The sequence below is a fragment of the Carassius gibelio genome, chromosome B7 (genome assembly GCF_023724105.1).
Source record: "Carassius gibelio isolate Cgi1373 ecotype wild population from Czech Republic chromosome B7, carGib1.2-hapl.c, whole genome shotgun sequence".
Lineage (NCBI taxonomy): Eukaryota > Metazoa > Chordata > Actinopteri > Cypriniformes > Cyprinidae > Carassius > Carassius gibelio.
Window position 1 is genome coordinate 42143996 of NC_068402.1, and position 18090 is coordinate 42162085.

Sequence of the window (18090 nt, forward strand, 5' to 3'; positions counted from 1 at the left end):
CTCAAATTACTCAGAAATATTCCTATATTTACGGATGTTTTATGAATGAGGCCCATTGTCGCGTAAATGGTCCTCTAAATACCCTTTTAAAACAAAAGCACCAATATAATGGGGCCCTAATTGACGAGTCCAAAAATGAGAATGACTCTGATTTAGCCTAATATATATCCAAAGGCAAGTTTATCAGTTAATTCCGTGTAAAACAGCCTTTCAGCCAGGCTTAACTAAAATAAATAAATAAACCTTTGTTTACTGGGTTAGTGTTGAATTAAAATAACTGAAATAATAAATAAGGAAAAGAATGAAATCGTTTCATGAAGTTTAATAGTTTAATGACTAATTAATGTGTTTACTACAGTCCCAATGGAAGATTAAATTCACCTTAATAAAAAAAAAAACAACAACAAAAAAACGCCACAGCTTGCTGTCAACCAAAAGCTCTCCCATATTCTCCAAATCTCTATGGGTTATTACATGTAATTCAGGGGTTATTTTGCTCTGTGTTACATATAATCTACTCTAATAAAAAGTAAAAAAAAAAAAAAAAAAAAAAGTAAATGTTCACATTGAGTGTAATGCAATCTGAGCTCAGAATGGACTGACATCAACATCTTTTCCTTTAGGTAATGGACAACACAGACATCCACTGTGTGCCCAACACCTTGATGATTGTGGGTCTTGCTTCAATGGTCATCAATTACTTTGCCAGTCGAATCTGCCAAGATGCCCTAGATCCTGGGTGTTTCCCACGATGGAAGACCTTCCTGAAGCCCTATTTTGTATGCTCAGTATTCTTCACCACCCTTATGCTGATTTCAGTCATCTTGAGTTACGCCATGAAGGGCAGCCTGGAGACCTCCCTGAAAATCAGCTTGGAGAATGGCATCCGCTTCTACGAGGACACCGACACTCCAGGCTGCTGCTTCCAGAAGCAGACCATTGATCACCTTCAGATGGAGTTCCAATGCAGTGGTAATAACGACTACAAGGATTGGTTTGAGGTGCAGTGGATCAGCAACCGTAACCTGGATTTCAGATCAAAGGAAGTTAAGGAGTGAGTCAATTGGAATGGCAATTCAAAGTATTAAAAGGATACAGTAGTTCATCCAAATTTGAAAATAATTTTACTCCCATGTCGTTTCAAACCCGTAAAAGCTTTATTTGTCTTCAGAACACAATTTAAGATATTTTGGATGAAACCCAGGAGGCTTGTGACTGTCCCATTTACTGGCAAGTTAATTACACTGTCAAGGTCCAGAAAAGTATGAGTGACATCATCAGTATTGTCCTTCTGCCATCAGTGGTTCAGTTTACTTGGCAGTCAATGGGACAGTCACAAGCCTCCCGGTTTTAATCCAAAATATCTCAAATTGTGTTCCGAAGACGAACTAAGCTTTTACGGATTTGGAACGACATGGGGATAAGTGATTAATGACAAAATTTTCATTTTGTGTTGGAGTATCTCTTTAAGACACCCAAGGACACTTGATTAGAACTTAAAGGGTTAGATCACCGAGAAATGAAAATTATTTCATTAATAACTCACCCTCATGTCGTTCCAAACCCGTAAGACCTCCGTTCATCTTTGGAACGCAGTTAAAGATATTTTAGATTTAGTCTGAGAGCTCTGAGTCCCTCCATTGAAACTGTGTGCATGGTATACTGTCCATGTCCAGAAAGGTAATAAAAACATCTTCAAAGTAGTCCATGTGACATCAGAGGGTCAGTTAGAATTTTTTGAAGCATCGAAAATACATTTTGCAACAAAAAATAGCAAAAACTCTGACTTTATTCAGCATTGTCTTCTCTCCGTGTCAGTTGTGAGCAGTGTTGGAAGTAATGGTGTTTAAGTATAACGGCGTTACTAACGGAGTTAATTACGGAATTAATTAATTTTCCCATCATTGCAACCAGGGATGTAGTGGAGGCTAAACGCACGTAAACGCCATTTACGCACCTCCCAAAATTCGGAAATAGCGTTTACCCACCTCCAAAGTGCGTTTATCCACATCTAAATTGAGTTTATCCACCTCTAAATAGCCTACAGTTCCTATGACATTTTAAATTAAGCTTATGTCGTTTTAGTTTCATGTTATTCATTATTAGTTTCATAGGTTGTTTGTTGTTAAACCTAGGATGAAGTCTTTCATATTGAGCTGCAACTTGTCAGTGTTGACCAATTGCTTGCGGTGCTGCCAGTAGTGGGAAGTTCGGATCATTTTACTGACTCGCATCTTTGAGTCTCGTTCAGCAAAATGAACTAATCTTTTCTCTTCCCGTCTCTATGGGACTGACAGGAAGAATAAAAGACTCGGACCTCACCTGTCGAATGAGAACCCATATGTTGTGTAATGCGCATGTGCGGTCAACACAAAATGAATGAATCACTCTCTGAGACAACTCGGTAGTCCTGAGTCATATTAAAGATTCGTTCAAAATGAATGACACGCAACAGACTGCATCAAAATTCAAAAATGGATATCAGGCAATTAATAATAATAATAATAATAATAATAATAATAACGTTCGTTATTTTGAATAGAAATCATCACTCTTACAGCAGCCATTGATCTCATCTCCAGTTTATTTGTGTTCGTATACATACAATATAGTCCAATGGTACGCACATTTGAAGAGATAATAATTTTATGACATGTTCGTAAAATGTTTCGTCATACAGAATAACATTTCTATTCATTTTACACTGATTTATGCGATCTGAAGAGCTCATACAGCTAACAGAGCTAGCGATTACTCTCCTCTTATAGAGCATCACAGTCCCGCCCACAGCCCGAGAGAGCTCTGGTGCCGGAAGTAAATTTCCCATTCTTTTCTCCCATTGACTTTTGGAAAAATCTGTATCTAAAGAGTTTTACAGCATGTGTGAGGATAACCAGCTACCGCTGAACTCATAAGCTTACAACATATCATTTCGAGTGAAAAAACGAAGAGAAAATCCCAAAAAAGTCAAAGGTACAAGACTGTGTACATATTTTAATTTTTGATTTAAGACTTAAATCTGATAACAGCCACGCAAACTTTTTACCCAGGTCACGCTCTTAGACCAACCGTCTGCGAGGGTGGGAGGAAAAAGAAAAGACTGTCTGGGAGTCGGATAGCAAGGCTGGTGTACCATGGCTCATGGGTGCAGATCTGGTGGTCCATGGCATTCTGCTCATCAGTTTCAGCGGCCCACGGGGCAGGTTGCTGACAAATGCCTCAACAATTTCCCACTTCTGGTCCATGCTCATTTTATTCATGAAGTTATTGTTCTTCCTTAATTTTAATAACATTGAATGTATTTTCTTAATATCCACAAAAAGTGAAAATTAAAAAGTTATGGTCAGCAAACCAGTAAGTGTACCACGCCGGTGCATGGTCTGCTCTGGACCACCATCATATTCAGTTTATTAACTTGCCATGAATTATTACATACATTTCAGTAAATGCATGAAGAGGTATGCCTATGCTAAATATTGTTTTGACAGTGGCATTATAAAATGCTTGATATGACTCATACCGTATGAAGGCTACAGTAGCCTAGCTAAAGTTGACGATAATCCTAACTAACGTTACCAACCTCCCTGCAAAACTCACCACAACTTTGCAGGTCTTGTCCCTCATACTGGCCCTTACAAAACCCACAAGCTGACCCTCGGACACGCTACACTCAACTACATGCCCGATTTGAAGTGGTTTTCACCTCTTTTAACACTTGTTTTCCTCCTTGAAAAAAGCCATCATGGCAGCCAAGGAGATCATGATTGCACTGATAAGTCTACAGTGCAAAAACGTAACACAAGTTTTTTTTTTTTTTTTATTAATGATCTTCAGTCTTCGTGGACTTTCGCGGGTTTTAACCAGACAGTTACATGAGTTCCACCAATCAGATGCATCACTGTGGGATTGTGGGATTGTGGGCAATGAAGTACTTATCCAAGACATCGCAGATAAAAGGCATTTATATCAAAACAAGGTTAGTGCCCCATGAAACCTTTGCGTTTATATCAGCATATACTATCGCTTAGTACAGCCATAGCTGATTTTAAGTCTACCATGTATGGTTCTGTTTTTATGGCTTATTTCCTATATGTCAATGCAGAAATTGCATTGAATTTTTTACTTCCGGTACCAGCTGTGGGCGGGACTGTGATGCTCTATTGATTCGCATCAGCTATGACATCAGTGCAATATCATTAGTTTGTAAAGCTGTCAATCATCTAACGTGAACCACGTGACCAAAAGGATGTCGTTCTGCAATAAAGCTGTCTGTGTCATTGCAGTCTGTGTCATTGATAAAATATATGAAAGACAGAAGTAAAAAAATATTTGATTCCAGCTTTTTAAATGTGAATATGTTCTAGTGTCTTCTCTCCTCTGTGACAGTCAACTAAATATCTTTGAGTTGTGGACAAAACAAGACATTTGTGGACCATTCCTGGGCATTTGGGAAACACTGATCCACAATTTTCTGACATATTATAGACCAAACAACTAACCGATTAATTGAGAAAATATTCAACAGATTAATCAACTATGAAAATAATCCAAAATCCCTAATCATTACGTACAAGTGCATTGCATTGGAACCCCTGGATATAAGCCTCCCTCTCTATTCCTCTTTTTTAAAAAAATTGTTCTCTCTGTTTTGTCATTTAGTAAACTTTATAGATTTCAAACTTATTATTCCTTCTTGAGTCTCTTTAACAAGAACTTAGATTAATCTATGAATTGAATAGTGATTGTGTGACCTATATGAGGGAACAACCAGTGATACCCTTGGAAGTAATATCAAATTATAGCCTATAGTGATGTCATCAGGATACACATACACTGGTAGGTAGTGGCCCACCTTACCGTGACCTCTTTTTTTACCACTACACCTCTGGTTGCAACGCCGTTATCTTTACTGAGAATGTGAAGTGTTGCCTTAGTACAATTTGGTTGAATAAAGAGCGAGGTGTCATGCTTTGGCTAGTGGCTACACATCAGCTGCCTGACACCGTTGCAAATCCGATGATGATTGGCTGGGTGGGCGGTGCCCTGCTCACGCTGTCTCACTGCATGCTATGACAACCATAGATGATGTCTATGCTGACAACCACTAAACACAAGACACTTCAACGATAATGACGTTCTCGAACTGGAAGTACCGGAAATTAAAGGCAAGAATGTTTCTGTAACATGAACGCTATGCCCAGGAAAAAAGACTTTATCCACGTCTACCTCAAGCAACTCAAATCTTATGAACCACCTCATATCAACACATGGTAACATGTTACTGTACTGAATAATTCATGCTATGTTCAAACCAGCCATAACTTGCATGAAAAAATTTCGCTATTCGCGCGTAGTTGGAAGCTTGAACATTTTGAGTTCATACATTTCATTCGCACGTGAAATTAACTTAACAACAGACACGAATTTGCATCATGGGGGGGCTTCTGCCAGTTGAGTTGACACAGCATTTTCAACCACCATTTTTATTAAGATCATTTTCTAAATATTACTGTTATCGTGTCATGAAATGTAGTTTTAAAAGTATTTCATGCAAGAATGTAGTTGTTTTAGACTGAAATATGCGGTTTATTTAAAAATGTGTTTTGCTGATTTTCGGAGGTTGTCTATTCGCGTCTTTGCATTGACTTAACATTGAAATCACTCACGCCAGATGCTCTATTTGGTGTGTGTGTGAATGCACCATAAGAGTTGGATAGTGTTCTGTTTATTGTGCAGTAACTTTAGGCCTAATATACAGTTACAGAGATTTGCCCTAATGGCCAGTTTTTCCTTTGTTTCTTTTTACCCAAATTAGTTTGTCTTGATTTTGTACTTTTATTTTCAATATTTATTTTTTATATGTTTTTATTTCTATGCATATCATATGGCATGCTCCAATCTATTGAGTTCAGATAAATACAACATTTTCTGAAATACTTAGTGTTTTTATTCTTCAATCAGTTAATATAAACATCTTATATAGGACGTAATAGCGTTATAGAACATAAAAAAATAACTTCACAGTTACTTTGCTGAGTATCTAATTACTTTTACAATGTGGTAACTTAGTTACTGACTCAATTACATTTTGGGAGAAGTAATTTGTAACTGTAACTAATTACTTTTCTCAAGTAAGATGACCAACACTGGTTGTGAGTGAGTTCAAAACACAACAGTTCAATGATATACGGTTCGCGAACGAATCACTCGATGTAACCGGATCTTCTTGAACCAGTTCACCAAATTGAACTGAATTGTTTGAGACTGCTCTCGTCTCCAATAAGCATTAATCCACAAATGACTTAAGCTGTTAACTTTTTTAATGTGGCTAACACTCCCTCTGAGTTAAAACAAACCAATATATCCCAGAGTAATTCATGTACTCAAACAGTACACTGACTGAACTGCTGTGAAGAGAGAACTGAAGTTGAACACCGAGCCGAGCCAGATAATGAACAAACGATTGACTCGTTCTTATGGAATAAAATCACTGTCAAAAATAATCGTACGTAATTCAAAACATTTGTGTGTTCAAAACAATTTTAATATACTCGTTCGTAATTTAAAACTATTGTACGTAATTCTGTTTTTTGTCAGAGTTGGATTCCAAAATCTACGGCCACGACAGTTTACAGATACGCGATTTTGTGTGTTTTTTAGAGTACAACTCTAAAATGTACGACTGTGACAGTTTACAGACACGGCGCTTGTTTTCACAATAGCTCTGTTACTCACACGACATGCGAATTACGACCACGAAGTGCGGTGTGCGAAACGTCAAAAATACGTCATCAAGGTCACAGATATTACTATCCGAGGGAAGATGAATCGATTCTAGAGGTGTGCGATACCGCTAGATTTGGTATCGATCCGATACCAAGTAAATACAGGGCCAGTATCGCCGATACCGATACCAATACCGATACTTTTTAATAATTAAGGTGGATGCGTCTTCAACCTAAATCTAAATGAATTTTCATGACTTAATTTGTTTTTGTGATTTGCTTTTTGGGTTATTAATCAGTACTACAAAAGCTTTTGTTCAGAAACAACTTTTGGTTACTTATGATTTATTTAAATAAACAAAGTTACAAAATGATTACTTCACAATTATAAAAAATGTAATATAAGTAGCATGTTAATAAAAAAAAATTTCTCCTCTTTAGTGCACTTCTTTTCAGGACTTTTTTCTTAAAGTCACAAAGTTTTACTTCACAATGTAAAACAAATTCTCCTTATACAAAATTCCTGAAGCCGACATCTTCCACTATGGAAAGAGCCAATCATTTCTGATAGGCGCCTTGTAATATCCACTGCTCTTGGAGAATCAGCTTTTGAAAAATAATAAAAATAATTAAGTCTGGTGCACATCTAGGTGAAGTTTAAATATAGAAACTAGTATCCCTTTCACAGCTAACACAAAAAGGGTAGATCGGCCTGAAAATACAGCCATACAACGCTCCTCTTTCTCTCCGCCTCTGACTGACTGCTGTTAGAAATGCGCGGCTGAGCGGTGCACGCGCCTGACTGCTGGTGGTAGCGCTAGTGGTGAGTCACGTGACGGTACAACACAGGAGAGGGGCGGAGAGCAGTGTAGAGCACGAGCAGCACTCTTGAGAGCTTGCTCTGCTCTGTGACAGCAGCAGCATTTTGACAAACACGGCCAGGTCTCAAAACAAGAGAAACTGAAACTTAAGTATCGATATTTTCCCGTTGGTATCGATCAATACCGATACCAACGTTGGTATCGATATTATCGATATTAGTATCGATCTGCCCACCTCTAATCGATTCAACGAAGTGCGCAAGCGCCCCACCAAAGTTTTAAACCACTGGCGCCGAAATCGCCAAGTAGGGGTAACTGCAGCCTGGAGCAATGGGCATGGCAAAAGGTGAGCGTGTCAAAAGGTTTCTCATTGGTGGAAAGAAAGGTAGGGGGCATGGCAAAAGGTTTAGCGAAAACTGGCTGTTCTGCCTAAAGGCGATTCATACTTTTTATCGCTATTGGCCTATAGATTAATAGAAAGCGATAAATTAAACACATAATCCTATAAAACCAATTGAATTTCAACCAATGTAAAAACAGCGTTAATGATGTAAATAATATTATTTTAAATTACTTTCGAAAGTACCTTCAAAACGGCTTACTGACATAATCACCACCACACGTTTAGGTCTTAGTTTATCAATAATCAAAAACAGATTACAATTATTTTTGAGAATACAAACGTCTCTTAACACGGTTAGTCGCACTTGCTGTTCTTAAGTTAAAGTCATTTAAAGTCAGCTGTATTTGTTAACATTAGTGAACTAACAAGAACAAACAACGTACAGCTGTATTTTTATTAACTAACAAAGTTTAATAAAGACTGTATCAAATGTATTGCTCATATTTAATGTTAGTTAATACATCAGTCAACAAATGAAACTTTATTGTAAAGTGTTACACTAGAAAACTAGGTTTTGCCTGATAGAGAAAAATTAGTAAAAAAAAAACAAAACACGAATACATTTAAAAATTAGTCAGAAGAGTTTAGTAACCTTGTTTTAAGTGACATTTAACAATTAAGCAAACAGACACAGGTTTATCCAGAAAAACATTTATTTAGCTTTCAGTTTCAGTCACCAATTCAAGTAAAAAGATAGGTAGATAGATAAAAAAAAAATATATATATATACATCCACAAGGCTGTTATGACGGCTTCATCAAGGCTGGTGCACTGGCACACATCTGTTCCATCTTCTGTCACCACACTGAGCCCTCCTATAATTGCCATTTTACAGTCAGTATCCATCAGGTGTATGGTAGGAAAGGTGTAGCCGGGCCCCCCTTTCATAACATAAATAAATAAAAAGAATAATAACAACAACAACAATAATAATAATAATAATCATAATAATATTAATAATAATTATAATAACAAGAAAAAAAGAAAACACTTTTCAGATTCATCATATTCTGTTCCATCCTCTTTGGCTCAGACAGTGTAGCTACATACACAGCAGAACTGCAGAAACAATCAGAAGCTAATGTATAAGGTTCACAATATACGGTGCATTTCATGTTCTTGTATACACTGATAAATCTTACATTGTTTTCTAAAACTATTGCTTTAAATTTTTAACAGATGGGCTAAAAAGGTACAGAATAATATTACCTGAAAAGATATTTTTCAGTTTTTTTTCTTTAATATACTCACTCCAGCAGGTGTCCTGAAGTATGGGTATTTTTTGGCCTAACCTGATTTTACCAAGTGAGACATGTTCCTGGGACAACATCGTTGTTGACCCTGGAACAACATTGTGATTAACCAATCAGATTTGAAGAACCAGTTTATAGATTTTGTGAAGTTTATGCTTAAAATCAGTGTTTGGTGCTTGTACATCAGTGTCATTCATCTATCATTTCCTCTGATTTTAGGGATTACTCATGGTTAAGGTTAGGTTTAGGTGTAGGGATATGGTTAAGAATATATTTTTGGAGTAAAATGTTGTTCCAGGGTCAACAAAATATGTTGACCTAGGAACACATCGGACTTGGTAAAATCAGGACGTGCTATTTTTTGAGTACATCCTCCACAGACATTCCTTCTGTGCTTTCTCAGCGTTTCCAGGAGAATGTTCCTGCCGTTGTGGTCTTTGACAGTCCATGTGTCTGGATGTGTTTCTGATACTCACTTTATAACACATTCACATGTGTCTCAACACACACTGAATCCTCCCCAAAACAAGCTTCCTTCATCAGAACAACAGAAACAGATCATGCTTAGACCGTGACAGATATGAAAAACATCTAAATACTTACTGAACAAGGTGCTTTAGATATAAAAAATAATAACAAAAACATTGAACTTCATAAACATTAAGATGATGGTCAGGCAGTGAAGAAGTGGAGTACATACAAAAAGGATTTAAATATCTGTAGTACAGTATCTTCCCTGCACTAAGTGAAAATGTACAATTTATTAAAAGTGCAAAAATAAATTATGCATATGGCAGTGTGCTTACATATTCTACAACCTGCAAGTGGAGCACGTTCTGCGTTACATTTCAGGTTTAGGAATGTGTCAGATGTGCTTAAAAAACAAACTTGACTTATTGTCATTTTCCATCAAATAAAGATTACAACATCTTGTTACTACAATATTGTGTGTGATTATGTTGATAGAGATAAATCAATGGTTTTAAATCAATTTAACTTACACAGTCATTTCTTTCTGTATTTATGTGCTATTTGCATAAATACCACAACAGATCTAAACATTGGGTATAGCCAGGTGAAAATGTCTTGTTCAATCTTGTTGATAACAGTAAAATACTTAATATTAAGGTCTGGATAGAACCAATTTAGGCTACCCATAAGCATTAATACAAAGAGGCAGGAAGAAGTACTTTAGAAACCAGCCTTTATTGATTACTAATGGGGTTTGGGGTTGGGTCTGTGGGACTGTTTCTGGGGATTAACTTTTTATTTTGCCTACCTTTTGTCTTCTGCATTCTCCTTACTATTGTCTCATGTTCTTGCCTCAGACTCGTCCCCCAGAAACAGCCCCCTAATCTCTTAAAAATTAATAAAGGAACCAGCCTAAGTAGGAACCAAAGTACTTCTTCCTGCCTCTCTGTATTAATGCTCATGGGTAGCCTAAATGGGTTCCACTCAGATCTTAATATTAAGTATTTTACTGTTATTTGTCAACAAAATTGAACAAGACATTTTCACCTGGCTAGACACAATGTTTGGATCTGGTGTGGTATTTATAGAAATGAGCACATATTTAATAGGAGTTGGGCGCCGAGTTGCACATCTGGGATGTGGCGGCCATGTTGCCAGCTTTGCGAATGTAAACATACAGCAAGTTGAACGAAAAGAGCAGAGTTGGGAGAAAGAAAAAAAGATGTCAAAATCGCGAAAAGGTTGTGGGATTTATAGGGATACGCTAAATAGGGATGCCAGGGACCGGTATGTGGACAAAATCGGCACTATTAACGGTTTGGATCCATATGAAATTCCCAACAAATAGTGGAGTACCGACGGAGACTTGTTGCCGCACTTATGCATTACAGATATCTTCGGCTACCTTGTTTGTTTTGTGAGCGCCTACACTTCAGAATAGTTCCGAAGCTACAAGTCATTGAAGTCTCATGTACAGTTCACAGTATACAGTTATCTGGTAATCTGCGCTCTACCTAGCTGCTAGTTTAGTAACCGTTAGTGCTAACAAACATTCACACATGGACTTTTAACAATGTGTTTCAAAAAACATGTTAACTCCTGACTAATTACTCAAGCGTTGCCTTGTCAGTCAATGTTGTATATATTTCTTGCTGAGTGACATGTTGGTGAGGTGTTAACATGTTTTTCACTTTAAAATAATGGTCCAGATCACTAGTAGTTCATGCGGACTGACAAGGTAACGCTTGAGTAATTAGTCAGGTGTTAACATGTTTTTCACTTTAAAATAATGGTCCAGATCACTAGTAGTTCCTGCGGACTGACAAGGTAACGCTTGAGAAATTAGTCAGGAGTTAAAATGTTTTTCACTTTAAAATAATGGTCCAGATCACTAGTAGTTCCTGCGGACTGACAAGGTAACACTCGAGTAATGAGTCATGGATTTCACAAATAATTTACAATAAAATTATCTGACACATACTGTACAGCCATATATTTCTGTAAGGAACTATTGACATTCTTCCAGACATTGTAATCTGGAAGATGTTGTTTTGTGCTTAACACTATAAATGCAGTCAATGTTTTCATGAAGGATGCAAATATGTTTTGACAAGAGAACATCATTATTTATTGTCACATCCTAAAGAGAAGCCCTCCCCAGCATAATATCACTAAATCAGAGTTGGAGACATTGAACTTAATGGAGCTCATAAAATATATCATATGGATAGGCTATATATATATATATAACTACTACTTATATGTTTTGAATTATGTATGATTATTTTTTAAAGTGATTTTATTCCATAGTTCTCGAATCAAGAACCGGTTGCATCAGTTTTCGGATCACCAGTAGTAATGGGAAGTTTGGATCTTTTCCACGAACCGATTCTTCCGGACATTTCGATTCAATAAACCAGTTGAAGAAAACGGTTCACTGGTCCTCTTGCGCTCGACGTAATGACGTCATTGGCAATGATTGCCCTTCATTCAAGCCTTCGGTTTACCCGCGCTCATAACATTAACACAGAATCAGTTCAGAATCAAGCACCAAAAGAACCAGTTCAGTTCAGACGCAAACAGTTTAGTTCAGACGCTCTGTGTGTCAGTCTGCTTCATGCTGAATCACACATGCGCAGTATCATCAGCTCCTCGGTTCTTGAATCAGACGCGTCCGACAGAAACGGTTCTTCGCTCGAGAACGAGTCAATCTTTTGTTCATTATCTGGCTCGGCTCGGTGTTCATCTTCAGTTCTCTCTTCACAGCAGTTCAGTCAGTTTACTGTTTGAGTACATGAATTACTCTGGGATATTGGTTTGTTTTAACTCAGAGGGAGTGTCAGCCACATTAAAAAAGTTAACAGCTTAAGTCATTTGTGTATTAATGCTTATTGGAGACAAGGACCATCTCAAATGATTCAGTTCGATTTGGTGAACTGGTTCAAGAAGATCCAGTTACATCAAGTGATTCGTTCGCAAACTGGATATTATTGAACTGTTGTGCTTTGAACTCGCTCACAACAGACACGGAGAAGACAATGCTGAATAAAGTCATAGTTTTTGCTATTTTGGTTTAATACTTCATACATCCATTTTAAATAACTTTCAGACAAATATAATTAAATATGGCAAGTATAAGTTAGTTATGCGAAAGGCTCTAGCATAATTTATTAGACATTCTAATGCAGTGGCATTCATGATTTTTAAGAGTGTCTTTAAAGAGTGTCCAAAACCATTCATATGCAGTATAGTCACAAAATCTGAAACCATCCACACATACGACCAAAAGTGTTTACAAAAATGCATTTAAGAGTCATGTTAATATATGGTGTGAAAATTATCTTGGCTGATGACTTATCGTATCGCAAAAGAAAAATTCTAATACCAAATTAAAATATGGTATATGTAAATACAACAGTCTTTTGGGTAAGTACAATGAAATTAAAAGCATGAAGTAAGAAAGTTTTAAGTATACTATTGTTAACTTTATGAGCAACAATCTCATAACAGTTTGCAATGATTCAAGGTTCTTTTTTTCCATTTCCTTCTCAATCTTCCAGCCGCATTAAGAGCAATGTGGATGGCCGTTACTTGGTTGATGGTGTGCCCTTTAGTTGCTGTAACCCTAGTTCTCCCAGACCCTGTATCCAGTACAAAATCACCAACAACAACTACGACCACCAGACCGAAGAACTCAACATCTTCATTCATGGTTGCAGAGAAGCCCTGGTAAACTATTACATGGGGCTGATGAACACCTTTGGAGCTGTAGTTCTGTCTGTCTTCCTGCTTCAGGTACACTGTTAAAGGTTTGCGTGTAATTGACCTAATCAGGGTATAATCTGTATTTATTTTGGCATAAATGAAAATGAGACTCCAAGGGATAGACATACATATCTTCAATCACCTTTCAAGACAGTATAACCCACTGGGGAGACACTGAACAGACCACCTGTTTGTTTTCATTCAATTCAAATATACTACCCCGACTAAGATCAGTTAGTTTGTTGACAATTTAATTTGCCAATTCAGTTCCCTTGAATTCATTGTACCATGTATCATATGCAACAAAAGCTCAATTTGGTAACACTTTACAATAAGGTTCAATTTGTGAACATGAGTTAACTACATTATATAACATGAACTAACATTGAAAATAGTGTCACACTTTATTTTAAGGTCCAATTCTCACTATAAACAAACCATTATCTACAACTTTTGCCTCAATAAACTCCTAATTTTCTGCTTATTAATAGTTAGTAAGTTAGTTGTTAAGTTTAGGTATTGGGTAGGACTAGGGATGTAGAATATGATCATTTAGAATAAATACTTATAAACAGCTAATATGTTAAAAACAGTCATGCTAATAAGCAAGTAGTTAATAGTGAGAGTTGGTCCCTATACTAAAATGTTACCAAAAATAGTTCTAAGCATTTATTAATCTTACTTTCTTAATATCAACATTTACTAACACATTATTAAAATCAAAATTTGTAGTTGTTATTATTATTTAATGGATCTGATCTAACATGAACTAACAGAACAGTTGTATTTTTGATTAACTAACATTAATCTCATGTTAATACTGCATCCTTCATATATCCAAAAAGTCTTAAGTTTTATCACATTTGTAAAAGAAAAATACAGCTTTCTGATTCTTTCTGGAAAAAGCAGAGCTCCTGGAGGCGTGCCGTAGTTGGAGAGCTATAATACTGTTGTTTCGTGTTGTTTCCATTAACATATATTCACTTATGTGCTGATTTCTGAAAAAATACAGAAATCTGATGCAATTGTACTTACATGAATGGGGTCTTTTATCACAGGGACGGCTATATGTTTTAATAGCAAAAGGGTTGGGCCTTGTTTATAAAACATTTGTCACTCATGACCAGAACACACAAAGGCACTTGATACACTCCGTTGCTGTCATGGAAAAACAAACTGCATCCACTGTTCATGTAACGCTGGGTTCTTGGGGAAGCTGAACATGGTAAACTTTCCCTCACATTCAAAAATGCACTTATTTGGAGGCATTCTCTAACAAATCCTACGCAACACTGCCGTGTGCGTGGGTGCTCTTTTCCGACAGAAATGCTCATATAAAGAGTTTCCGCTCTTGTTTACGTTATTAGATCCACGATCGAAAAAAAAAAAAAAAACAGCCGAAACTTGTACCAACCCAGAAGTACGATTTTCGGCACAGAAATTCTCAGCCATTCTTCTCAGATTTAGCATAATTTATTGCATACCATTGGTTACGGTCACTGAAATGCATTTTTGCCAACCAGGTAGAAAAAACAGTTACAGTCATGCTCACAAATATTGGCACCCTTGGCAAATATGATCAAATAAGGCTGTGAAAAATTCACAAAAATGTATCCTTTCATTGGATAATAAGAATTTAAAAATGGGGGGAAATATCATTATGAAATAAATGTTTTTCTCTAATACACATTGGCCACAATTAAGGACACCCTTTTATTGAATTATTTTTTAAACCTCCATTTGCCAGTTTAACAGCTCAAAACTGTCTCCTATAATGCCTGATGAGGTTAGAGAACACCTGACAAGAGATCAGAGACCATTCCTTCATCCAGAATCACTCCAGATCCTTCAGATTCACAGCTTCTCCTCTTCAGTTCACTCCTCTCATTTTCTGTAGGGTTCAGGTCAGAGGACTGGAATGGCTATAGCAGAAGCTTGGTTTTGAGCTCAGTGACCCATTTCGGTGTTGTTTTTTAGGTTTGTGTTTGGATTATTGTACGGATGAATGATCCAAACATGGCCCATTATAAGATTTCTAACAGAGTCAGTCACTTTTTGATTTTTTATCTGTTGGTATTTAATAGAATCCATGATGCCATGTGTCTAAACAAGATGTCCAGGACCTCCAGCAGAAATATAGGCCCACAACATCAAAAATACAGTTGTATATTTCATTGTACACATGGGGTACTTTTTATCCCTTTTTTGACCAAGGGTTTACTGCTAAAAAGCTCATTTTTAGTTTCATCTGATCATAGAAGCCAGTCCCTTTTGAAGTTCCAGTCGTGTCTGATAACTGAATATGCTTTAGTTTGTTTTTGGATGAGCTAGGAGAATTTTTCTTGAAACCCTCCCAAACAACATTTGTTGATGTAGGTTCTGTTTGACAATTTTTTTAAAGGTTTTCTGAACCAGAAACTCAACTATTTTCTGCAATTCTCCAGCTGTGATCCTTGGAGAGTCTTTAGCCACTCAAACTGACCTCCTCAATCAATCAATCAATCAATCACCTTTATTTATATAGTGCTTTAAACAAAATACATTGCGTCAAAGCACTGAACAACATTCATTTGGAAAACATTGTGTCAATAATGCAAAAAGATAGTTAAAGGCAGTTCATCATTGAATTCAGTTATGTCATCCCTGTTCAGTTTAAATAGTGTCTGTGCATTTATTTGCAATCAAGTCAATGATATCGCTGTAGATGAAGTGTCCCCAACTAAGCAAGCCAGAGGCGACAGCGGCAAGGAACCGAAACTCCATCGGTGACAGAATGGAGAAAAAAACCTTGGGAGAAACCAGGCTCAGTTGGGGGGCCAGTTCTCCTCTGACCAGACGAAACCAGTAGTTCAATTCCAGGCTGCATCAAAGTCAGATTGTGCAGAAGAATCATCTGTTTCCTGTGGTCTTGTCCTCTGAGACAAGGTCTTTACAGGGGATCTGTATCTGGGGCTCTAGTTGTCCTGGTCTCCGCTGTCTTTCAGGGCAGTAGAGGTCCTTTCTAGGTGCTGATCCACCATCATGTCTGGATATGTACTGGATCCGGGTGACTGCAGTGACCCTCTGGTCTGGATACAGACTGGATCTGGTGGCCACGGTGACCTCGGAACAAGAGAGAAACAGACAAATATTAGCGTAGATGCCATTCTTCTAATGATGTAGAAGGTACATGTTATGTGAAGTGTTTCCGGTTCCGGTTTACCTAATTAATGCAGCCTAAAAATCCATTAACGGATTTGGATATTAAAAGCATATTAGTATGTTATGTGTATGCCAGGTAAAAGAGATGGGTCTTTAATCTAGATTTAAACAGCAAGAGTGTGTCTGCCTCATGAACAATGTTAGGTAGGTTATTCCAGAGTTTAGGCGCCAGATAGGAAAAGGACCTGCCGCCCGCAGTTGATTTTGATATTCTAGGTATTATCAAATTGCCTGAGTTTTGAAAACGTAGCGGACGTAGAGGAGTATAATGTAAAAGGAGCTCATTCAAATACTGAGGTGCTAAACCATTCAGGGCTTTATAAGTAATAAGCAATATTTTAAAATCTATACAATGTTTGATAGGGAGCCAGTGCAGCGATGACAGGACCGGCTAATATGGTCATACTTCCTGGTTCTAGTAAGAACTCTTGCTGCTGCATTTTGGACTAGCTGTAGTTTGTTTACTAAGCGTGCAGAACAACCACCCAATAAAGCATTACAATAATCTAACCTTGAAGTCATAAATGCATGGATTAACATTTCTGCATTTGACATTGAGAGCATAGGCCGTAATTTAGATATATTTTTGAGATGGAAAAAATGCAGTTTTACAAATGCTAGAAACGTGGCTTTCTAAGGAAAGATTGCGATCAAATAGCACACCTAGGTTCCTAACTGATGACGAAGAATTGACAGAGCAACCATCAAGTCTTAGACAGTGTTCTAGGTTATTACTAGCAGAGTTTTTAGGTCCTATAATTAACACCTCTGTTTTTTCTGAATTTAGCAGTAAGAAATTACTCGTCATCCAATTTTTTATATCGACTATGCATTCCATTAGTTTTTCAAATTGGTGTGTTTCACCGGGCCGCTAAGAAATATAGAACTGAGTATCATCAGCATAACAGTGAAAGCTAACACCATGTTTCCTGATGATATCTCCCAAGGGTAACATATAAAGCGTGAAGAGTAGCGGCCCTAGTACTGAGCCTTGAGGTACTCCATACTGCACTTGTGATCGATATGATACATCTTCATTCACTGCTACGAACTGATGGCGGTCATATAAGTACGATTTAAACCATGCTAATGCACTTCCACTGATGCCAACAAAGTGTTCAAGTCTATGCAAAAGAATGCTGTGGTCAATTGTGTCAAACGCAGCACTAAGATCCAATAAAACTAATAGAGAGATACACCCACGATCAGATTATAAGAGCAGATCATTTGTAACTCTAAGGAGAGCAGTCTCAGTACTATGATATGGTCTAAATCCTGACTGGAAATCCCCACATATACCATTTTTCTCTAAGAAGGAATATAATTGTGAGGATACCACCTTTTCTAGTATCTTGGACAGAAAAGGGAGATTTGAGATTGGTCTATAATTAATTAGTTCTTTGGGGTCAAGTTGTGTTTTTTTGATGAGAGGCTTAATAACAACCAGTTTG

At 37.1% G+C, this 18090-nt stretch overlaps 1 protein-coding gene across 1 annotated transcript; it reads left to right on the forward strand.

Moving 5' to 3' along the window:
* The first annotated feature begins 623 nt into the window (after positions 1 to 623).
* Positions 624 to 17924, forward strand: LOC127962406 (peripherin-2-like). Its single transcript, XM_052561978.1, has 3 exons — positions 624 to 1054; positions 13234 to 13468; positions 17636 to 17924. The coding sequence occupies exons 1-3, from the start codon at positions 627 to 629 to the stop codon at positions 17717 to 17719; spliced, it is 747 nt and encodes a 248-aa protein (XP_052417938.1). The 5' UTR covers positions 624 to 626; the 3' UTR covers positions 17720 to 17924.
* The last annotated feature ends 166 nt before the right edge of the window (positions 17925 to 18090 follow it).

What these genes read in the sequence shown, in the direction of transcription:
- LOC127962406 (XM_052561978.1), top strand. Translation starts at nt 627, where the DNA reads ATGGACAACACAGACATCCACTGTGTGCCCAACACCTTGATGATTGTG. An exon ending in AGATCAAAGGAAGTTAAGGA is followed by an intron (nt 1,055 to 13,233) that starts GTGAGTCAATTG and finishes TCAATCTTCCAG; the next exon opens with CCGCATTAAGAGCAATGTGG. An exon ending in TGTCTGTCTTCCTGCTTCAG is followed by an intron (nt 13,469 to 17,635) that starts GTACACTGTTAA and finishes CTGAGCCTTGAG; the next exon opens with GTACTCCATACTGCACTTGT.